The sequence below is a fragment of the Rhincodon typus genome, unplaced genomic scaffold, assembly GCF_021869965.1.
Source record: "Rhincodon typus isolate 14 unplaced genomic scaffold, sRhiTyp1.1 hic_rhity00001755, whole genome shotgun sequence".
In the NCBI taxonomy this organism is placed as follows: Eukaryota; Metazoa; Chordata; class Chondrichthyes; order Orectolobiformes; family Rhincodontidae; genus Rhincodon; species Rhincodon typus.
The window spans coordinates 1-25000 of NW_025967393.1; the positions used below are offsets into that span (position 1 = coordinate 1).

At 43.4% G+C, this 25000-nt stretch overlaps 1 protein-coding gene across 1 annotated transcript; it reads right to left on the bottom strand.

Annotated features, from left to right (window-relative positions):
* Positions 1 to 2033: 2033 nt before the first annotated feature.
* Positions 2034 to 21463, bottom strand: LOC125481333 (dnaJ homolog subfamily B member 2-like; the record flags this gene model as incomplete). Its single annotated transcript, XM_048592763.1, has 5 exons — positions 21370 to 21463; positions 15299 to 15408; positions 7385 to 7438; positions 4695 to 4811; positions 2034 to 2137 (listed from the first exon to the last, which is right to left on the bottom strand). Coding segments are annotated over exons 1-5 (450 nt in total), but the record flags the coding sequence as incomplete, so codon positions are not given.
* Positions 21464 to 25000: the final 3537 nt, after the last annotated feature.

The window sequence follows — 25000 nt, forward strand, 5'->3', positions numbered from 1 at the left end:
TCATTTTTAGGTATGTCTGGTGCTGCTCCTGCTCCTGGCATATCCTCCTGCACTCTCCATTGAACCAGTGTTAATATCCTGGCTTGACGGTGATAGTAGAGTGGAGGATAAAGCAGGCCATGAGATTGCAGATTGTACTAAAAAGTACAATTCTACTAGTGCTGATGACCAACAGCACCTCATGGATGCCCGTTCTGAATTGTTAGATCTGCTCAAAATTTGTCCCATTTAGCTCAGTGACATAACATACTGGAGAGTATTCTCAGCGTGAAGATGGGATTTCATCTCCACAACAACTATGTGGTGGTCACTCCTATCAATTCTGTTATGGACAGAGTGACAAATTACACGCCAGGTTACACTCCAACAGGTTATTTGAACTCACAAGCTTTCAAGTGTTGTTCCTTCATCAGGCGCCTTCTTGAACTGCTATAGTCTTTGGGGTCTGGTTACATCCACAGTGCTGTTAGGGAGGGTGCTCCATGATTTTTGAACCCGTGACAGCACTGAGTCATGAGATTACAGACTATGCTGAAGTTCAATTTTGCTGCAGTTGAGGCTCACAACACTTTATGGATTCCCAAGCCTCAAGTTGCTGGATCTGTTCAAAATCTGTCCCAGTTAATGCAGTGATATTGCCACACACCACAATGGAGGGTATTTTCATTGTCCAGACTGGACTTCACTTCCACAAAGACCATGCGGTGGTCACCCTTACCGATACTGTCATAACCAGATGAGTCTACAGCAGGCAGGTTGGTGAGGCTGAAGTCAAGTTTGCTTTTCCCCTCCTGTTGGTTCCCTCAGCACCTTCTACAGACCCAGTCTAGCAGCTATGTCCTTTAGGACTCAGCCATCGGTCAGTTCTGGTGCTGCTGAGCTACTTTGGTGATGGACGCTGAAGTCTCCCACCCAGAACACATTCTGTACTTCTGTCACCCTCAGTACACCCTCCATGTGGTGTTCAGCATGGAGAAACAGTGACCCATTAACCAAAGCGGGGTGTGTGTGTGCAGCTGTCAGAGGAGACCAGCAGAGGGTTGAATCGCAGATAGTTATTATGCAGGTACAGTAAGTAATTAAGCAAGCTAATGGAATGTTATTATTTGGCACAAGAAGTGAATGTAGAAGTAGAGTTTATGCTTCAGTTACACATGACCCTGCTAAGGCTATTTCTGGAGCACTGCATCCTGAATTGGTCTTACTTAGGGAAAGATGTAAACGCATTGAAAGAAATTCAGAGAAATTATACCAGACTAATACCTGGAATGGGCGGATTGTCGCATGAGTAAAGGTTGGACATGCTAGGAATTAAGAAAAGTAAGAGGCAACTTGTTTGAAACAAAATCCTGAGGGGTCTTGACAGGGTGGACGTTTCCTCTTGTGGGAGAATTCAGGACTAGGGGCTCCTGTTTCAAAATCAAGGGTGGTCCATTTGAAAAAAAAAACAAAGATTAGGCAAAATATTTTCCCTCAGAGGGCTGAGAGATTTTGGAATCCTCTTCCTGAAGTGCTGGAAGAAGAGTCCTTGAACATTTTTAAGACAAAGATAGATTCTTAAGCAAGGGGTGAAAGGTAATCAAAAAATGCAGATTTGAACTTACAGTCAGAACAGCAATATGATCATATTGAATAGTCAAACATGCTTGAGGGGCCTATTCCTGGACAAGGTAAAGGTCATGAAAGAAAAGCAGAGATGGGAAAAGTCAGGTGTGGCCCCTGACAATTGCAGGGAAACTCAGAAGGGATATAACCCCTACCTTTCCCAAATACCTACACTGGTAGTGATCCCTGCTGGGCTCTCCACTTGTCCTAGCCTCCGTGAGTAAAATCCAAGCCATGGCAAGGAGAGGCATTTCAGGAACTCCATTACACAAACACCTCTCCCAGCCGCAGGGGAAATAGAGACAGAGACAGGCAGCCAGGCACACCAGCCACAACATGGTGGCCAATTCTCCCTCTACCTGCCCCTAGGCAGCGTTAGACTCCACCCTATTACTAACTGCACAATATCACCATCCCACTATCCCGACCTCTGACGTACCTGATCCCGTGGGGATAGAGAATGAAAAGAACGATCCAGGTACTCGTTGACTTTGGTCGATCCCTCCCACTTCAGAAAACGGACCAAAGTCTTCTACAGGTGAAATAATAGGGAGAAAAGAATCCGTTATCAAATTCTTTTACACAATGCCAATGAATGATCCTAACAGATAAAGAGGTGTTTGCACTGATGTTAATATCTCTCAAGCTATGTGTAACTCTGGTCACCACACTATAGGAAGGACGTGATTGCACAGGAGGGGATTCACCAGGATGTTGCCTGGGATGGAGCATTTCAGCGAAGAGGAGGCTGGATAAGCTCAGGTTGTTTTCTTTGGAGCACAGAAGGCTGGGGGGGTGGCCTGACAGTGGTGTATAAGATGATGAGTGACATGGTCAGGGTGCATAGGAAACAGCTAATTCCCTTCGTTGAAGGGTCAATAAAAAGAGGCCACAATTTTAAGGTGAAGGGTAGGAGATTTAAAGGGGATTTGAAGCAACCTTTTTCACCTAGAGGGTGGTGGGGGTCTGGAATGCACTGCCTGGGAGGGTGGTTGGGTCGGGAAACCTCATAACCTTTAAAAAGTGCTTAGATGAGCACTTGAAATGTAATAACATTCAAGGCAATGGGCTTGAAAGTGGGATTAGTCAGAGATAGGTCAGTGCAGACTTGACAAGCAGAAAATCCTCTATCCTGGCTCTATAACTCAAGGAATTAGAGGAGCACAGAGGTTTTGAAGGGCTGTAGGAGGTTACAGAGAGAAACAGGGGAGGGTGAGGGCATGAAGGGGCTTAAACATGAGGATTAGAACTTTAAAACTGCGTCCTTGTCTGGCAATGCCTCAAACCTGGGTCACCAAGCACAGCAGGTCATAGTGTCATCGAGTTATACAGCACAAATAGACTCTTTATCTTAGAATTGTTCATATCTTAGAATCCCTACAGTGTGGAAACAGGCCCTTCGACCCAACAAGTCCACACCGACCCTTGGAGCATCCCACCCAGACCCATCTCCCTATAACCCATACACCCCTGAACACTATGGGCAATTTAGCAAGGTCAATCCACCTAGCCTGCACATCTTTGGACTGTGGGAGGAAACCGGAGCACCCGGAGGAAGCCCACGCAGACACGGGGAGAATGTGCAAACTCCACACAGACAGTCGCCCAAGGCCGGAATCGAACCCGGGTCCCTGGCGCTGTGAGGCTGCAGTGCTAACCACTGAGCCACCATGCCACCCAATTTAGTTCAATTTGTCTGCGCTGGCCAGACATCCCAATCTTACCTAGTCCCATTTGCCAGCATTTGGCCCATATCTTTCTAAACCCTTCACATTCATGTACCCATCCAGATGCCTTTTAAATGTTGTAATTGTACCAGACTCCACGACTTTCTCTGGCAGCTCATTGCATACACACACCACCCTGTGTGTGAAAAAGTTGCTGCTCAGATCCCTTTTAAATCTTTCCCCTTTCACCTTAAACCTATGCCCTCTAGTTTTGGATTCCCCCACCCTTGGAAAAAGACCTTGACTATTCACCCTATCCATGCCCCTCATGATTTTATAAACCTCTATAAAGGTCACCCCTCAGCCTCCGATGCTCCAGGGGAAAAAAGCCCCAGCCTATTCAGCCTCTCCCTGTAGCTCAAACCTTCCAATCCCATTGACATTTTGTACATCTTTTCTGAGCCCTTTCAAGTTTAACAACATCTTTCCTATAGTCTGGAGACCAGAATGGATGAATGGTATTTACTTTTTGCACATCAGAATAGGAGCAGCAGAGTTTTGATTGAACCGAAGTTTGTCTTTGGATCAGTTAGAGAATCTCAGATGCACAAAATTATTACAGTGCAGGAGGCGGCCATTCAGCCCATTGTGCCTACACCAGCTCTATTAACTGGTCATCGGGGAGGTGATGGCCTAGTGGTATTATCACTGGACTGTTAACCTAGAGACCCAGGTAATGATATGGGGGCCACAGTTTGAATCCCGCCACAGCAGACGGTAGAATTTGAATTCGATAAAATATCTGGAATTAGAAATCTAATGATGACCATGAATCCATTGTCGATTGTCAGGAAAAACCCATCTGGTTCACTAATGTCCTTTAGGGAAGGAAACTACCATCCTTACCTGATCTGGCCTACATGTGACGCCAGGCCCACAGTAATGTGGTTGATTCTGAACTGAATTAGGGATGGGCAATAAATGCTGTCTAGTCAGCGACACCCTCAACCCATTAATGAATAAAGAAAAAGGTTCTATTACCTAGTGCCAGTCTCCTGTCTTTTCCCCATAGCCCTGCACACCATGATGATCTAAATAACCAACAAATACCCTCCTGAGTGCCTCAGCTGCATCTACCTCCACCACATTTCCAGGAAGCGAATTCCAGACCCTAACTATTCGCTGAGTGAAAAAGGTTTTCTCACATCACCCTCGATTTGTTTGCACATCATTTCAAATCTATGCCCTCTCGTTCTGGTTTCTTTTTCAAACAGGAACAACTTTGCCCAGTCTACTGTGTTACATCCCACCGTGGGGTCCCTTGGGATCCTGTGGAAAGTGACTGGCCATCACGCTGTGGCCTTGAGGTGTAACCATAGAGGAATAAGGCAAAGCAGAAAGACAAAAGCAGTGAATCCTCACCAAATAGCTCTGCAAAAGGATCTCGCCCACCGAAAAATTCCCTAAATACTTCGTCAGGGCTTCGGAATGAAAACATAAAGCCTGGGAACTCCGTGTCCACGGTGGGGCCTCTGCCGCCTGTTAGAAATAAAAACATTAATAAAAATAAAATATTCAAGTCTATAAGTGCAACGTGGACATCAAATCACACAAGCACTAGATGTAGCGTGCAAGCTAGTAAAACTACTTAATAAAAACAAACCAAACAGCAGTGTCCACTTTAAAGTTCATAAGCAATGAGGTTACACATTAAGCTTTTATGGAACCTTGTTTAGACCACGAGAGAATGATCATACTGGAACTCTTTTGGTCTGGACTTCCCCAGGCAAGAAAACTGAAAGAACTGTGGATGCTGTAAATCAGGAACAAAAACAAATTTACTGGAAAGGCTCAGCAGGTCTGGCAGCATCTGTGAAGGGAAAAACAGAGTTAACCTTTCAGTTCCGAGGAAGGGTCACTGGACCCAAAACGTCGTTTTTTCCTTCACAGAAGCTGCCAGACCTGCTGAGCTTTTCCAGAAGATTTGTTTTTGTAACTAAATGTTACCCTATCAAATAGAACAAGAACAAAGAACAATACAGCACAGGAACAGGCCCTTCGGTCCTCCAAGCCTGCGCCAAAACATTTTACCCTTCCACATTAAAACTGTCTTCACTTACAGGATCCATATCCCTCTATTCCCTTCCTAGTCATGTATTCATCCAGGTGCTTCTTGAATGTTGGTATTGTGTCTGCTTCCACCACCTTCTCTGGCAGCGCGTTCGAGGCACACACCATTCTTTGTGTGAAAAACTTGCCTTGCACATCTCTTTTAAACATTCCCCCCCCTCCTCACTCCTAGCACCTTGAATCTGCGTCCCCTAGTAATTAACCACTCCACCCTTGGAAAAAGCCTCATACTTTCCATTCTAATCATGCCATTCACGATCGTGAAAATGTCCATTAGGTCACCCCTCAACCTCCTGCGTTCCAGTGAAAATAAACACAGCCTATCCAACCTTTCTTCATAGCTAAAATCCCCCGTATTAGACAACATCGTGGAAAACCTTTTCTGTACTCTCTCCAAAGTATCCACATCCTCCTGGTAGTGGAGTGACCAGAACTGTACACAATATTCCAGCTGTGGCCTAACTAAAGTTCCATAAATCTGCAGCATAACTTGTCTATCCTTATACTCACTGCCCCTTCCAATGAAGGCAAACATGCCATAAGCCTTTTTTACCACCTTATCTACCTGCACTGCCACCTTCAGTGATCTGTGGACCTGCACACCCAGATCCCTCTGCATATCAGTACTCCCTAGAGGTCTGCCATTCACTGTATAATTTCCACCTGTACTTGACCTTCCAAAATGCATCACCTCACATTTGTTCAGATTAAACTCCATCTGCCATTTTTCTGCCCAGGCCTCCAACTGATCCATATCGTGCTGTATACTTTGACAATCCTCCTCACTATCCGCAACTCCTCCAATCTTTGTATCATCCACAAATGTATTAATTAGACCAGCCATGTTTTCCTCTAAATCGTTTATGTAAACCACGAACAGCAGAGGTCCCAGCACTGATCCCTGTGGAACATCACTAGTCACAACCCTCCATTCTGAAAAGCATCCTTCCACTGCTACCCTCTGTCTCCTATGACTAAGCCAGTTCTGTATCCATCTTACCAACTCATCCCTGATAACATGTGACTTCACCTTTTCTATCAGTCTGCCATGAGGGACCTTGTCAAAGGCTTTACTGATGTTCACGTCAACAACATCAACAGCTTTTCCCTCATCAATCATCCTCAACACCTCCTCAAAAAACTCGATTAAGTTAGCGAGGTACAACATCCCCCGCACAAAACCACACTGTCTATCACTAATAAGTCCATTTGCTTCTAAATGCATATAGATCTTGTCCCCGAGAGTCCTTTCCAATAATTTCCCTACCACTAACGTGAGGCTCACAGGCCTAAAATTTCCTGTATTATCTCTGCTACCCTTTTTAAACAATGGGACGATATTGGCCATTCTCCAGTCTCTGGACCTCACCTATGGCTAAACAGGATGCAAAGATGTTCGTCAATGCTCCAGCAATTTGTTCTCTTATCTCTCTCAATATTGTGGGATAGATCCCATCAGGACCCGAGGGCTTAATACTTAATACTTTTTAAGACGCACAACACCTCTTCCTTTTTAATAGCAACTTGGCTTAGAAATTTGACACTCCCTTCCCTGAGATCATTGTCTACCAACTTCTTCTCTTTGGTGAATACCGACATAAAGTATTTGTTTAGGACCTCACCTACCTCTTTTGGCAAATATTCATCATTAACCCCTCAAGCAGTAATTACAAGCTTTTGGTCTTGGGCTTAAAAGGTTCAATTATTCCTCAGAATACACAGTTCTTTGGGAAGGGGAGATGATAGAACAGTGGTATTGCTGCTGGATTAACAATCCAGAGACCCAGACAATGTTATAAATGGAAGACCCTACCTCTGGAGTAAAAAGTCCGAGGTTCAGGTCCCACCTGCCCCAGCCTTGTGTCATAGCATGTCTGGACAGGTAGATGAAAATAACTGCACAGTTGTTTGGTGGTAGAGGGGTAAAAGGGAAAGAGTCCAAGACTGAAATGGAAAATCTGAAACAAGTAATATGCTCTTACCTCCTCCGATTAATCCATCCTTTCCATATCTGTCATAAACTTCTCGTTTACTTTCTGCAAACAAAAAGTGAAGAAAATTAAGTGGCACACATATCACATGAATGTTGTGCAGCACAGAAACAGGCCATTCAGTCCAGGGTACAAAGAACAAAGAAAGTTACAGCACAGGAACAGGCCCTTCAGCCCTCCAAGCCTGCACCGACATGCTGCCCGTCACAACTAAAACTCTCTACCCTTCCGGGGACCGTATCCCTCTATTCCCATCTTATTCATATATTTGTCAAGATGGCCTTTAAAAGTCACTATAGTATCTGCTTCCATTACCTCCCCTGGCACCGAGTTCCAGCCACCCACCACACTCTGTGTAAAAAAAAAAAAAAAGTTGCCTCGTACATCACCTTTAAACCTTGCCCCTCACACCTTAAACCCATGGCCCCTGATAACTGAATCTTCCACCCTGGGAAAAAGCTTCTGACTGTCCACGCCCTTCATAATCTTGTAGACCTCTTTCAGGTCACCTCTCAACTTCCATCATTCCAGTGAGAACAACCCAAGTTTCTCCAATCTCTCCTCATAGCTAACGCCCTCCATACCAGGCAACATCCTGGTAAATCTTTTCTGCACCCTCACCAAAGCCACCACATCCTTCTGGCAGTGTGGTGACCAGAAGTGAACACAAAATTCCAAATAATATTGTGTTCATACACCACACCAGCCTTCTCACTGCTGACTTCACCTCACGTCAGCAACATATCCTTCTAATCCTTCCTCCCTCATGTTACATCCAGCTTCCCCTTAAATGCTTCAGTCGTATTATTCACCTGAACTAATTCACTTGGCAGCAAGCTCCACATTCTCAGCACTGGGTAAAATGGATCAAACAGGAGATGGGGACTTGGAAACAGGCAGTGCATTACCACCAGCATTTCATGCTATGCACTGCTTTGAATGAGCAAGCAACTTTGTTTGGGGGATAATTTATGGACATTAAAACTCCTTCAAAGTCACTAATATTACAACGTTCTTGATTTCAGATCTCTTCATGTTCCTTTAATTTCTCAACGTGTTTCTATCGAAAAGAACCTGCCGATGCCATGGTCTAGGGAAGGGATCAGTTGAGAGAAACAGAGATGTGGTGGTAATTGTTGTACACAGCAGTTAGTATACAAAAGGGCGAACTTACATCATGCAATATGTACCCGTCATTAGAATAAAAAGGACTGTTCCTAGAATGAGCTGACCAGAGTCCAGAGGGATGTGTGTGTAGTCCAACTCCCCAAGAGTATTCAGCATGTTGCGTATAGTTGGCAGAACGTCCAGTGCATGTTAACAGCATGTATCTAAAGCAGTGTCATGTATTTACTCTTAGTTGAGTCTGATGTCTCAAGGGGTTATCATATATCAAAGATGTAACATAACTAGCTATTGTGTAATTAGCCAATAATTACTACAGAACAAATATTTACTGATTATCAAGATCCAGTCTGTTTTTTCCTGGAAACGTCCTATGGGCATCCTTCCAAAACTTAGATTAATCTACAATAAAGAGGATTGGTAGCAGCGAATCTAACAATAAAATATCACCAGCACTGCAAACCAACATTATAAGATGTTAAAATAAAACAACTGTGGCTGCTGGAAATGTGAAACAAAAACCGAAGTTGCTGGAAAAGCTCAGCAGGTCTGGCAACATCTGCAAAGAGAAAACCGGACCCGAAACTTTTACTCCTTTTTTTTTCCTTCACGGATGCTACCAGACCTCCTGAGCTTTTCCAGCAACTTCTGTTTTTGTTCCTAATTTACAGCATCCGCAGTTCTTTCATTTTTTATGCTCTTGAAGATGTTCTCTGGCCTCTGAACATAACTTTGCTTTCTCTCTACAGATGCTGCTTGACCTGATGAGTTTCTAAACCAATTTCTGTAATTGTTGTAAGATTCTAACCTTGTGATTCATCAACTAAGACATTCAGATCTTTGTAATCTCTCACTATTTAAGATAATATGCTACATTTTTATTCTTTCTGCCAAATGGAAAATTTCACACTTTCCCACATTGAATGCCATTCGCCAGAACATTTGCCCACTCACTTAACACTTCTCTTTCCCTTTATAGGCTCCTCATATCCCCGTCACAACTCACTTTCATACCTTCCTTTGTCTCATTAACAAATTTAGCTACCACACTTTTGGCCCCTTCATCCAAATCATTTATATAATTTCCTTTATTCATTCACGGGATGTGGGCATCACTGGCTAGGGTAGCATTTATTGGCCATCCCTAATTGCCCAGAGGGCAGTTAACAGTCAACCACATTGGCTGTGGGTCTGGAGTCACACGTAGGCCAGATCAGGTAAGGATGGCAGAACATAGAACATAGAACATAGAACATTACAGTGCAGTACAGGCTCTTCGGCCCTCCATGTTGCGCCGACCTGTGAAACCAATCTGAAGCCCTAAACTATTCCATTATCATCCATATGTTTATCCAATGACCATTTAAATGCCCTGAAAGTGGGCGAGTCTACTATTTTTGCAGGCAGGGCATTCCACGCCCTTACTACTCTCTGAGTAAAGAACCTACCTCTGACATCTGTCCTATATCTATCACCCCTCAATTTAAAGCTATGTCCCCTCGTGCTAGCCATCACCATCCGAGGAAAAAGGCTCCCACTGTCCACCCTATCTAATCCTCTGATCATCTTGTATGTCTCTATCAAGTCACCTCTTAACCTTCTTCTCTCTAACGAAAACAACCTCAAGTCCCTCAGCCTTTCCTCATAAGACCTTCCCTCCATACCAGGCAACATCCTGGTAAATCTCCTCTGCACCCTTTCCAATGCTTCCACATCCTTCCTATAATGCAGTGACCAGAACTATACGCAATACTCCAAGTGCGGCCACACCAGAGTTTTGTACAGCTGCAACATGACCTCATGGCTCCAAAACTCAATCCCTCTACCAATAAAACCTAACATACTGTACGCCTTCTTAACAACGCTATCAACCTGGGCTCAATAAGGTTTGTGAGGCACGACCTACCCTTCACAAAACCGTGTTGACTATCCCTAATCAAATTATTCCTTTCTAGATGATTATAAATCCTATCTCTTATAATCCTTTCCAACACTTTACCCACAACCGAAGTAAGGCTCACTGGTCTATAATTACCAGGGTTGTCTCGACTCCCCTTCTTGAACAAGGGGACAACATTTGCTAGTCTCCAGTCTTCTGGCACTATTCCTGAAGACAATGACGACATAAAGATCAAAGCCAAAGGCTCTGCAATCTCCTCCCGAGCTTCCCAGAGAATCCTAGGATAAATCCCATCCGGCCCAGGGGACTTATCTATTTTCACACCTTCCAGAATTGCTAACACCTCCTCCTTATGAACCTCAATCCCGTCTAGTCCAATAGACTGTATCTCAGTATTCTCCTCGACAACATTGTCTTTTTCCTGTGTGAATACTGACGAAAAATATTCATTTAGCACCTCTCCTATCTCTTCGGACTCCACGCACAACTTCCCACTACTGTCCTTGACCGGCCCTAATCTTACTCTAGTCATTCTTTTATTCCTGACATACCTATAGAAAGCTTTAGGGTTTTTCTTGATCCTACCTGCTAAAGACTTCTCATGTCCCCTCCTGGCTCTTCTTAGCTCTCCCTTTAGGTCCTTTCTGGCTAACTTGTAACTCTCAAGCACCCTAACTGAGCCTTCACGCCTCATCTCTACATAAGCCTCCTTCTTCCTCTTGACAAGAGATTCAACTTCTTTAGTAAACCACGGTTCCCTCGCTCGACCACTTCCTCCCTGCCTGACAGGTACATACTTCTCAAGGACACGCAGTAGCTGTTCCTTGAACAAGCTCCACATTTCAATTGTGCCCAGCCCCTGCAGTTTCCTTCTCCATCCTATGCATCCTAAAATCTTGCCTCATCGCCTCATAATTGCCTTTCCCCCAGCTATAACTCTTGCCCTGCGGTATATACCGATCCCTTTCCATCGCTAAAGTAAACATAACCGAATTGTGGTCACTATCACCAAAGTGCTCACCTACCTCCAAATCTAACACCTGGCCTGGTTCATTACCCAGTACCAAATCCAATGTGGCCTCGCCTCTTGTTGGCCTATCTACATACTGTGTCAGGAAACCCTCCTGCACACATTGGACAAAAACTGACCCATCTGAAGTACTCGAACTATAGCGTTTCCAGTCAATATTTGGAAAGTTAAAGTCCCCCATAACAACTACCCTGTTACTTTCGCTCCTGTCCAGAATCATCTTTGCAATCTTTTCCTCTACATCTCTGGAACTTTTCGGAGGCCTACAGAAAACTCCCAACAGGGTGACCTCTCCTTTCCTGGTTCTAACCTAAGCCCATACTACCTCAGTAGACGAGTTGTCATCAAACGTCCTTTCTGCCACCGTAATACTGTCCTTGACTAACAATGCCACACCTCCCCCTCTTTTACCACCTTCCCTGATCTTACCGAAACATCTAAACCCCGGAACCTGCAACAACCATTCCTGTCCCTGCTCTATCCATGTCTCCGAAATGGCCACAACATCGAAGTCCCAGGTACCAACCCATGCTGCAAGTTCACCCACCTTATTCCGGATGCTCCTGGCATTGAAGTAGACACACTTCAAACCACCTTCCTGCCTGCCGGTACACTCCTGCGACCTTGAAACCTTATTTATGACCTCACTCCTCTCAACCTCCTGTACACTGGAGCTACAATTCAGGTTCCCATCCCCCTGCTGAATTAGTTTAAACTCTCCCGAAGAGCATTAGCAAATCTCCCCCCCAGGATATTGGTACCCCTCTGGTTCAGGTGTAGACCATCCCGTTTGTAGAGGTCCCACCTATCCCAGAATGAGCCCCAATTATCCAGGTATCTGAATCCCTCCCTCCTGCACCATCCCTGTAGCCACGCGTTCAACTGCTCTCTCTCCCTATTCCTCGCCTCGCTAGCACGTGGCACGGGTAACTAACCAGAGATAACAACTCTGTTTGTTCTAGCTCTAAGCTTCCACCTTAGCTCCTTGAATTTCTGCCTTACATCCCCATCCCTTTTCCTACCTATGTCGTTGGTGCCTATGTGGACCACGACTTGGGGCTGCTCCCCCTCCCCCTTAAGGATCCCGAAAACACGATCCGAGACATCAAGGACCCTGGCACCTGGGAGTCAACACACCAACCGTGAGTCTCTCTCGTTCCCACAGAATCTCCTATCTGTCCCCCGAACTATGGAGTCCCCAATGACTAATGCTCTCCTCCTCTTCCCCCTTCCCTTCTGAGCAACAGGGATAGACTCTGTGCCAGAGACCTGTACCCCATGGCTTACCCCTGGTAAGTCATCCCCCCCAACAGTATCCAAAACGGTATACTTGTTTTTGAGGGGAATGGCCATAGGGAATCCCTGCACTGTCTGCCTGTTCCCTTTCCATCCCCTGACTGTAACCCATCTACTTTTTTCCTGTACCTGAGGTGTGACTACCTCCCAGTAACTCCTCTCAATTACCCCCTCAGCCTCCCGAATGATCCGAAGTTCATCCAGCTCCAGCTCCAGTTCCCTAACACGGTTTCCAAGGAGCTGGAGTTGGGTGCACTTCCCGCAGATGAAGTCAGTGGGGACACTAGTGGTGACCCTTACCTCCCACATTCTACAGGAGGAGCATAACTGCCCTAACATCCATTCCCACTGTTCTGAATTCCCAAACGGACAAATTTTAAAAAAAACTAGTAGCCTTACCAAATCAGCGCTCAGAACCTTTTTTTTTTGGTTAGAGGAGGAGGATGGGTGGGAGACACTACCTCGGTAGTGTTTCGGGTAAAGCAACCGCCCAAATATATTACCTCACACTCCAAAAATGGAGTCACGCGAGGTAAGACTTTTATAATCGAAAAGCTCACCTTCCCAGGCTGCCCTTGCGCTTCCTCCCGGACTCCCGCCGCTGAAACAACTGAAAAGCAGGTTTCTTCCCTAAAGAGGAGTTGAGGCCCCAACACCAACCCCTATTGCACACCACTTGTCTGTCTGAATATTTGTCTATACTTATTCCTAATCTCTGATCCCTGTTAGCCAGCTAAGCTTCTATCCACGTCAATATATTACCTCCTACAACATAAGCTCTTATTTTTCTCAATAACCTTTGATGTGGCACCTTACCAAATGCCTTTTGCAAAGTCTAATACATCCAGTGGTTCCCCTGTATCCACAGCACAAGTTACTTCTTCAAAAAATTCCAACAAATTAGTTAAACGTGATTTCCCTTGGATAAAATCACGTTGGTTCCACCTGATTACCTCAAACTTATCCAAGTGACCTGTTAAACATCTTTAATAATAGCTTCTAACATTTCCCCTATGACAGATGTTAAACTACAGACTTGTAGTTTCCTGATGTCTGCCTCCCTCCATTTTTGAGTAAAAGAGTTCCATTTGCTATTTTCCCAATCTAGAGGAATCTTAACTGAATTTAGTGAGGCTACTTCTTTTGAGATCCTAGGATGAAATCCATCAGGAGCGGGGAAGTTGTCAACTCTCAGATCCAACAATTTACTCAGCATTACTTCCTTGGTAATTATAATTTTTGAGTTCCTCCATCCCTTTCAATTCCTGATTTTCAGATATTCCCAGGATGCTACTTGCATCCTCTTTAGCGAAGACCAACACAAAATATCTGTTCAGTTTGACTACCACCACTTTATCCTCCACTATTAACTCCCCGGACTCAGTTTATATAGCACCAACACTAGTTTTGTTCACTTTTCTCTCTTAAATATCTGAAGGAGCTGTTGTTATAGGTTTCACAGCATGACAATGAGGGAACTGGATTATCAACAGCAGAGATACGATCAATAACACAAGCACTGGGGTGGGGGGTGGGGAGAAAGAGGTTACTTGGTGACAATGTGAGGGAGCTGGATTAACATCAGTGGAGATGCAGTTACTAACACAGGACACTGGGAGAGTGGGAGGGAGTTGGATTAACTTCAGTACAGATACAGTTATGGGTCAGGAGGATAACAGTGACAGTGTGGGAAGGAGCAGGATGAACTACAGTATAATAGGGTGCTCCAGCATAAACCACTGAGTCTCTTCATCAATATATAGCATATTCTAATTAAGGAATTCCATGAAAGTCAACAAGGGAAAGCATTATAAATAAAAGAGCAGAAAAGAATGCTAAATATTGATTCACTAACTATTAGACACTTGTAAAGATATGTGACATTTCAACTAAATGATCATTCCATCACATTGGGAATGGCAGCACAGCAGTAAAATCTACTGGATTAGTAAATTCAGATGAGTTCTAATCTCATCAAGGCAGCTATAGGGAATCAAGTTCTATTTAATTAAATAAAAGTGGAATGAAAAACTAGCACAAGCCTTCGGAAATGGCCTAGCAAGGCATTCCATTGTTAAGAAGGTGCTTCACCATCACTTGAGAGTGGTGGTACCAATGCATTTAAGGGGAAGCTAGATAAATATAACTGCGGTAAACAAAAAATACCAGGGAACTAAGGACACTGGAAATCAGAAACAAAATCAGAAACTGTTGGAAAAACTCAGCAGGTCTGGCAGAATCTATGGAGAGAAAGCAGAGTTAACATTAATTTCAGTTCTGAGGGAGGGTCACTGGACCCGAGACGTGAACTCTGCTTTCTCTCAACAGACGGTGCCAGACCCGCTGAGCTTTTCCAGTAATCTTTGTTTGTGCTACTGCAAGGGTATTTCTTACAATCCTATGGAAACTGCAAGTTCAAGAGCTCACAGTAACAAGTGGATCACGAAACACGCAAGCAAGTGCTGAAGAATCTCCCCTTTCTTATACTGAACAGTCTTTAGGAAATGACTCTTCATAACAAACAATTGGCAAACAATTTGGTATGAACACTCACTGTCCGATAGTACTTCATACGCCTCCGCAATTTCCTTAAATTTCTGTTCCGCATATTCCTTATTATCTGGGTTCTTGTCCGGATGCCATCGCAGTGCCAATTTTCGGTAACTACGATGACGTGGGGAGAGATGGAATAAAGAAAGAAAATTTCAATTGCCGCAGGGTCATCATTCGCGAAACATGCAAATTCAGCAAAGGCCAAGTCTTCTCCATGTATAGGTTTATCTTGCCTTTACATTCTACTATTTCAGCACTCTCACGGTCTGCCTAAAACTGAGCTCATCCAAAACTCCCTGCATCTGAACTAGCCAATCTACTAGAATGGTGAATCAGGATCAATGGACTGAAAGGCAGTAGAACAAGAGGGAATCAATGAACTTGCACTTGTCTCATTCATTAACCCACAACTCGCTCACTGAGCTATACTGACTCCAGGTTCTATGAAGGCACTGATTTGAAACTCATCATTATTTTCACACGACCACAACCCTTTTTATTCTTGTAATCCCCTACAGCCCAAAACACTCCATGATCTCTACTCTATTCCAATTTTGGCCTTGTGCATATTCCCTATTTTAACTACTTTACTATTGCTTACATGCTTTCAACTGCACAAGTCACAAACCTGGAATTTCTTCTCTAAGCTGTGCTCTTCCCCTCCTTTCAATCAGTCCCAAAAACATCCTTCTTTCAGCAGGGTTTTGGTCTACCCTAATGATACCTATTTTCAACTTCTGACAACATTTCTCTTTGGGATGGTTAATTAAGTTAAACTAATTAGTTTAAGTTAAAATGCTGTACAAGTGCCAATTATTGCTGTTTCTCGTCAGCAACGCTAAATAACATTTTGTCAAAACTTTAATCGTCATCAGGACGATTTGCAAGAAATGCTAATGTAAACAGCACGAGAGGAAAGTGCTAACTGGGTACCTGTTTGCAGAATCAGAATCCACTTTCCAATCAATAAGCGCCCTCATGAGGGGCAAATTTTTTACAGAGGTTGGTTCATGTGTGGAATGAATTTCCTGAGGAAGTGGTGGATATGGGCACAATTACAATGTTTAAAAGACATTTGGATAAGTACACGAATAGGAAAGGTTTGAAGGGGTATGGGCCAGGAGCAGGCACAGGGGATTAGTTTAGTTTGGGATTATAATCGGCATGGATTGGTTGGACAGAAGGGTCTGTTATCATGATGTATGACGCTATGATTCCATGACTCTCCTAATGAAGTATAAATGTGTTCCCTTTACCTTGGTATTCTTGCAAATTATCCTAATGAGTGCAATACGCAAGGTTTTGCAAAATGTGACATTTTTCAGCAATGCTCAAGTTCTGTACCATCAATTGACTAATTATCAAAATCCAGCTCCACACCTTATTATCTCAGACTCCAGCATCGGCAGTTCCTACTATCTCATATTAACTTTGTAATTCATTATAGAAATATTACAGAAGTTATTGGGTTTTCTGTTCAGCTTCACACCTCTAGTAATACATCAATTACAATAAATCTGCAAGTCATGTTTAGAGGGCTATTATCTGCAGCAATGCCACACATTTCTACATTTATCTTATCTGTCTCAAACTGCTTGTTAAGCAGTAATGGTTTAGACATGTGACATAATTCCAATAATTTAAGATTAGTGCACTCAAAAAGAACCTTAGACAGGTTGAGGGGGATTTCCAACTTCCTTCAGCTGCACTTGTCAGCTACGACAGCTCACCAACCTTTCTACCCCAACCCTATACACATACTGTTTCAGGAATCCTGCTGGTTGCATATATCATGGCATTATGAACTAATCACTTAATCTGAAGCCTTGGCAGAAATCAGCTTTTGCTGTCCTGCAGTTTATACCAGGCAGGCTCATTAAAGGGGACTGGGATGACGAGTGGATAATCAATTGCCTAGACATATTCCTGGTGGTTTCATCATGTGACCTCCAACAGTAGATATTGCTGCAATTAGACTACCCTCATGATGTAATGTCTTCTCATACCCAACTACAAAGCAAAAGGGCTTGTTATTACCCAATTGGATGATTCTTGACTGTCAGAGTCAAATGGTCTCTTTCTTCCCTCCTATCTCCAATATTCATAAGATCTAAGCTATAGGAGCAGAATTAGACCATTCAGAATCAGACCATCGAGTCTGTTCTACTCTTTCATTATGACTGATATGCTTCTCAGTCCTATTCTCTTGCCTTCTCCCATAAGGCAAACAAATAATAGAGTTCTGAGGAAGGGTCACCGGACCTGAAATGTTAACTCTGTTTTTTCTTCACGGATGCTGCCAGACCTGCTGAGCTTTTCCAGCAACTTTGTTTTTGTTCCTGATTTACAGCATCCGCAGTTCTTTTGGCTTTTAATAGAGTTCACATGATATCTAAACAAAAGTGCATTGATTCTCTAATGACTTTTCTCCTGCTCTCAGCAGTGTCCTGGAGATTAATCCTTACTTCCTTGAGACTTCAGATAGGCAAGCTCCAACCAAATCACCTTGTAACCTAAATTTCAAGGAATACAACCCTATTTTGTGTAAACTCTCCTCATAATTTAATCTTGGAGCCTCTACAGTTGTAAATATATAACAGTCCCTCCAAGGTTAATAGTTGCTTCCCTGGTTGTGATGCCCAGAAATTTCTCACAGCACTTCCAAGTGTGGTCTAACCAGGGTTTTGTTCAGCTGTGGTATAACTTCTAACCCTTGTACTGTAGTTCCCCTGATACAAAGGCCAGCATTACTTCAGCCTTTTAGATTATTTTCTGTTCCTGCTCATGCTATTTTAATGAACATGGACACCCCAAGTATCTTTGGGCTTCCAGAGTTTCTAATTTTCCGTCATTTCAGCAAGTGTTCTATTCAGTCTCAGCTGCAAAAAAAAAGTTAGATTGGACTCAAAACGTTAACTCTGCTGCTCTCTCCACAGACACTGTCACAGTCAAGTTTCTCCAGCAATTTGTTTCTACTTCTATTCAACTCTACTTCTCAAAGTAGATGTCCTTACACTTATCTGATCATCGACTTCAGAAAGAAAGGAGAACATGTCCCCATCTACATCAACGGAACTGAGATTGAGAGAGTGAAGAACATCAAGTTCTTCGGAGTGACGATAACTGACGACCTGTCCTGGACTTCCCACTTAGATACAATGGTCAAGAGGCACAATAATGCCTCTTCTTCCTCAAGCAGCTCAGGAAATTTGGCATGTCCATAAGGTCCCTCACCAACTTCTACAGATGCGCCATTGAAAGCATACTGTCCGGGTGCATAACGGCCTGGTAAGGCAACTGCTCTGCCCAGGACTGTAAGAAACTACAGGAGGTTGTGGCACAGCCCAGACCATCACAGAAGCCAAACTTCCAACCACGGACTCCATTTACACGTCTCTCTGCCACAGAAAAGTGACCATCATCATCAGAGACCCATAGCACCCCGGTAATTCTCTCCTACAACCTCATTCGTCAGGCAGAAGATACAGAAGCCTGAACACATGCACCAGCACAATCAGGAATGGACTCTAGCCTCAAACAACATAACCTGCAATGTAGTCTGTATGCCTCTAAGCCCTTTTAATCTGTACATTCTTTGCTTGCTGTGATCTGCCTGTACCGCTTGTAAACAAAGCTTTTCACTGATTGATTTTATTGTCATGTGTACCAAAATACAATCAATCTGCTGATGCAATCTAATCATCCAATGTGTAATTTCATTGTTTCTTTATTTTCAGTCTGCTATCTCACCATGAATCAGTTTTCAAAGTATCAGCAATGCTCCCGTCCACTGCCTTCGGGTTAGGTGGATTGACCATGATAGGTGAACTAGCCATAGCAATGTGGGGTTATTGGGGTAGCGTGCGGGTGTAGGAATGCTCTTCAGAGCGTCAGTGTAAACATAATGGGCTGAAAGGCCTCTTTCTGCACCAGAAGGATTCTATAATTCACCTTGGTTGTTTGACCCTTCATCAAAGGTAGACAGGGTGGTGAAGGCAGCGTTTGGTACACTTGCCTTCATTGGTCAGAGCACTGAATACAGGAGTTGGGACATTATGGTATGGCTGTACAAGACATTGATAAGGCCACATTTGGAGTACTGCATAAAATTCTGGTCACCCTGCTATAGGAAGGATGTAGTTAAACTAGAAAAGGGTACAGAAGAGATATTTATAAGGATGTTACCAAGATTGGAGGGTTGGAGTTATAAGGAAAGGTTGGGACTTTTTCCACTGGACCATAGGAGGTTGAGTGGTGACCTTATACAGGTTTATAAAATCATGAGGGGCATAGATAAGATGAATAGCCAAGGTCTTTGCCCTAGGGTAGGGGAGTTCAAAACTAGATGGCATGGGTTTAAGGTGAGAGAAGAAAGATTTAAAAGGGGCCTGAGGGGCAACTTTTTTACACTGAGGGTTGTTCATAGGTGTAATGAGCTACCAGAGGAAGTGGTAAAGGTGAGTACAATTACAACATTTAAAAGACATTTTGATAGGTACATGGAAAGGAAAGGTTTAGAGGGATATGGGCCAAACACAGGTAAATAGGACGAGTTTGGGAAACCTGGTCAGCATGGACAAGCTGGTCCAAAGGCCCTGTATCCGTGCTTTATGACTCTTCGATGTTCCCTGCTCTGTTATATTTACTGTTGTACCAACTTGTCTGTTGGGTAACCTCACGTGGCCATTTTAAAATTTATTACACTATTGAAGGCATTTTGAACCAAAGGAGATAACAAGATGTAGAGCTGGATGAATATAGCAGGCCAGGCACCATTAGAGGAGCAGGAAAGCTGACGTTTTGGGTCTGGACCTTTCTTCAGAACCAAAGGCCTATTTTCAATGTGAGGGATCAGTGTTAATTCCAGATCTATCATGCAGGTAAAGCAAGGATTCCCAGTAACTCGGAGAGGTTTACTAGGTCAGTGTCTGGAATGGGCAGGTTGCCTTTTGAGGAAAGAATGCACAGACTAGGGTTGTATCTGGTGGAATTTTGAAGACTAAAGAGTGACTACTCTGATGTATCTTGAGCAATTTGCACAAAACAGTTGAGGAAAAGATTTTGATCTTCTGGGAGAATCTACGAATAGGAGTCACTGTTTAAAAAGTTAAGGACTGACTACTGAAGACAGAACCATGGAGAAATTTTCTCTGAGGGTCATGAGTCTTTGGAATTCTGTTCCTGTAACGTTGGTGGAAGCAGAATCCTTGTATATTTTTAAGGCAGGGGTGGGTAGATTCTTGATAAGCAAGAGGGCTGGGAGGTGAAAGGTTATCGGGCTAGGCAGGAATCAGACCAGTTATGATCTTATTGAATGGTGTTGTGGTTTTTAAGGGGCCAAATGGCCTATTCCTGCTCCTAATTTCTATGTTCTTATAAAGAAACAGGGAGCTGTATAACTGATAACTGCATTGAAGGAAGGGGACCAGGGAGTCAAGGATTATGGAGATCAGGCAGGAAAGTGGAGTTAAAACCAAAATTAGATCTGAAGTAATCTTACTAAATACAGAGCAACCTCAAGGGGCTGAATGGCCTACTCTATTTCTAATGATTTTATGACACCAGGTGTCCCCTTCTCCCATAAAGTAACATTTCAGTGAGCAAGTGGTTCATATGTGGAACAGACTTCTTAGCCAGGCAGTGGGAGCAGGTTGTATGGACTCATTTAAACACGCACTGGATTGGTTTCTTTCAGAAAACAGTATTTGGGACTTCAACAAAAGAGGTATTTGGGACCTGTCAGGCAGTGTGTATAACATGATTCGGGAGGGGGGCAGAATGTGACTTTGATCCGAGAAGTCCCAAAGCTTTCCACCAGTGTGAGTTTTCTTACCTCATGCCTGAGCTTGTTCTGGACTGTCTGATAGAGATTGACTGTTATGATTAGTGAACAACTCCACAGCATCATGTGAGTACCAGCATGATTAGAAGGTGACATAGATCTTTAGATCCTTCGTCATCCAACAATTCCCAAGTTCCAGGCCACTTTACAAAGGCATACAGATAACTTACAAATACATTCACTTTAAAAATATCAGCCTGCATGAAGGATGCAGAGACATAAATACTTACGCTTTTTTGATATCTTCTTGAGAGGAATTGTGAGACACTCCCAAGATATTATAATAGTCCACCATTTCTCCCAGTACAGCTGTGTTTCTGGCTGCAAGATAGAAGCAAGGTGCAAGTCAATATTTAATAGCAGTATATTTCTCATAATTCTGATAAAAGAAGACAAGAAATTGAAGCTTTTAGTCTTATATTCATCAAGGCTGAATGCAAGAAACAAACTTCATAAAAGGGACCTCAATTTTTCAAGTCTGCTTGCAAAGCCAAAATGTTGATGGCTTGTCTCCTTGAGCAATGTTTAAGTTCTCTCAACAACCTTTTCTTCAAATTTCTCCATAGCGTCCCTATTTCTGTAACCTCCTCTATCCATACAACCCTCCCCAGATCTCTGTACTCCTCCAATTCTGAGACACTGCACATTCCCATTTCCATTATCCCACATTGGTGACTGTGCCTTCAGCTGCCTGGACCCCAAACTCTGGAATTCCCTCCCTTAAAAATCTCTGACTCTCTCTCATTCTTTAAGGAACTCCTTAAAACGTACCAAGCCTTTAGTCGCTTGTCCCATTATCTCACCTGATTCTATCATTTTTTGTTTGATAATTGTGCCTGTGGAACACCTTGCGAAAACATTTTAAGATGCCACTGAAATGTAAATTGTTAGTTCCATAGCACTGCATCATTTTTAAAAGTGCAGTTGCCTTCAATCATAGTGACTTTTGTTGGAGAGATTTCCCAAACACAACTGGAGGGACTTATGACTTTGAAAGAAGGCTGTAACCCTGACAGAGTTCTTTTGAGAGGTCAGGTACCCTTTAAAAAAACTTAAAACGTTTCAACGAGTACGACAGGTAGTCAACCATTTCAAACCAGGTTAGTGGCTGATACCCAAGGGAGACAGAGAGTAGGGCCTGAGAGCTTGGAATGACACGTAACTTTTGCCTTCCTGACCCAGGCTTCCAGGTGAGAAGGAAGGAGAGCGTGCCATACCTCTTCCATCAGGCAGAAGATACAGAAGCTTGAACACATGCACCAGTAGGTTCAGGAACAGCTTCTTCCTGGCCATTAATAGACTGATGAACGGACTCTCCAACTTCAAATAATGCTGATCTTGCCAAGGCACATTTCATGTGACGTAACCTGTATGCCTCTAAGTTTTCTTTTCACCCTCTGATCTGTATATCCTTGCTTACTATGATCTGCCTGTACTGCTTGTAAACAAAGCTTTTCACTGTACTTAGGTACATGTGACAATAAATAAATCACATACACAGAGAAGAGTGGCATCATACCAAAGAGGCTGCAAAATGACATGGTTCCTTTGTATATTTGCAACAGAGACACACATAAACGGGAGCTCACAGTTGGCCTCTTTGCTTGGGTGGGGATCACAAACATCCTGACCCAGTGGACCCTGGTGGAGTTGCAGAATTAACAGGTTCCCCTTAAATACAGAGAGTCATTGACTGCACCCACATGAATAAAGGCATCAATTCATCCACTAAACATCTCGATGAACAGTAAATCCTTTCACTCCCTGAATGCGCAGGTAGTGCGGGACCACACCAAGGTGCACCAGTATCCCAGAAACTGCTACTCAGCACAGGTTCAAAGTATGTCTTTACAGCTTTTGAAATCACTTCCTGTCTATATTCTCTGCTGTGTAGGGAGATCACAAGCGAAATACAACTTGGAAAACTTTTTTCCCCAATACTGATAATAGAATTGTAAATCTTACTTCTCAGTCTTTTTATACAATTTTCTTGCTATTACACAGTTTTGTCAATGAGAATGGAACAAATTTCAATTCTGTCTCATTTCTTCTTTCATTTGTACAGTGGTAGAGAACAAAAAATTCACAGGTATTCTGACTCACTCAGCACTTCAAAGTTGCAGAGTACAGTTTCAATTCTTCTGTATTTTGCACTAAAATTCACACAATCTTATCATCTCACTTCTGACACCATGTTCAAATATTGTATTTAATGGCTACCCTTTTCAAAGTAAAAGCAAGTTACAGCAGGGGTAGAGGTGACATATTTGTACCATCGATAAGCCATAAGTGAGGTGCCGAAAGACTGGAGGTTGGCTAACATGGTGCCTCTATTTAAGAAAGGTGGTAAGGAAAAAAGAACTATAGGCCAGTGAGCCTTACATCAATGATGGGCAAGTTGTTGCAGAGAATCCTGAAGGACAGGATTTACATTATTTGTTAAGGCAAGGGCTGATTGGGGATACTCAGCATGGCTTTGTGCATGGAAAATCATGTCTCACTAACTTGATATATGGAGTTCAGTAAGGTGTTCAACAAGGTTCCTCATGGTATACGGGTTAGCAACGTTAGATCATTTGGAATACAGGGAGAACTAGCCATTTGGATACAGAACTGGCTTGAAGGTAGAAGATAGAGAGTGGTGGTGGAGGGTTGGATTTTAGACTGGAGGCCTGTGACCAGCAGTGTGTCACAAAGGTCAGTGCTGGGTCTACTGCTTTTCGTCGTTTATATAAATGGTTTGGGTGCGAACATAGGAGGTTTGGTTACTAAGTTTGCAGATGACACCAAAATTGGAGGTGCAGTGAACAGCAAAGTTTACCTCAGTGTACAATGGCATCTTGATCAGATGGTCTAATGGGCTGAGGAGTGGCAGATGGAGTTTAATTTAGATAAATGTGAGGTGCTGCATTTTGGAAAGGCAAATCAGGGCAGGACTTATACACCCAATGGTAAGGTCCTGGCGTGCATTGCTGAACAAAGAGACCTTGAAGTGCAGGTACATAGTTCCTTGAAAGTGGAGTTGCAGGTAGACAGGATAGTGAAGGAGGCACTTGGTACACTTGCCTTTATTGGTCAGTGCATTGAGTATGGGAGCTGGGAGGTCATGTTGTGGCTGTACAGAACATTGGTTAGGCCACTGTTGGAATATTATGTGCAATTCTGGTCTCCCTGCTATAGGAAGGATGCTGTGAAACTTGAAAAGGTTCAGAAAAGATTTACAAGCATGTTACCAGGGTTGGAGGGTTTGAGCTATAGGGAGAGGCTGAATAGGCTGGGGCTATTTTCCCTGGAGTGTCGGAGGCTGAGGGATGAACATATACATGTTTATAAAATCATGAGATTCATGGATAGGGTGAATAGACAAGATCTTTTCTCTGGGGTGAGGGAGTCCAAAACTAGATGCTATAGGTTTAAAGTGAGTGGGGAAAGATTTAAAAGGGACCTAAGGGGTAACTTTTTCACGCAGAGGGTGGTGCGTGTATGAAATGAGATGTCATGGAGGCTGGTACAATTACAACATTTAAAGGCATCTGGATGCGTATATGAATAGGAAGGGTTTAAGAGGCTATGGACCAAATTCTGGCAAATGGGATTGGATTTACCTAGGATATCTGGTCGGAATGGGTGAGTTGGGCCGAGGAGTCTATTTCCAGGCTGTACATCGTTTTGACTCTACGACATGTCTACAGCAAACCAGTATGTACATAGTTTCTAATCAAACTGCTCAGAGATGTTAATACACAGCTCTGGAGCAGATGACAATTGATCCCAGGCCTCCTGGATCAGAGGTAGGGATACTACTGCTCTGCCACAATAGTCAACCACCACATTCCTCCAAACGTCTGCCAATCCACAGCA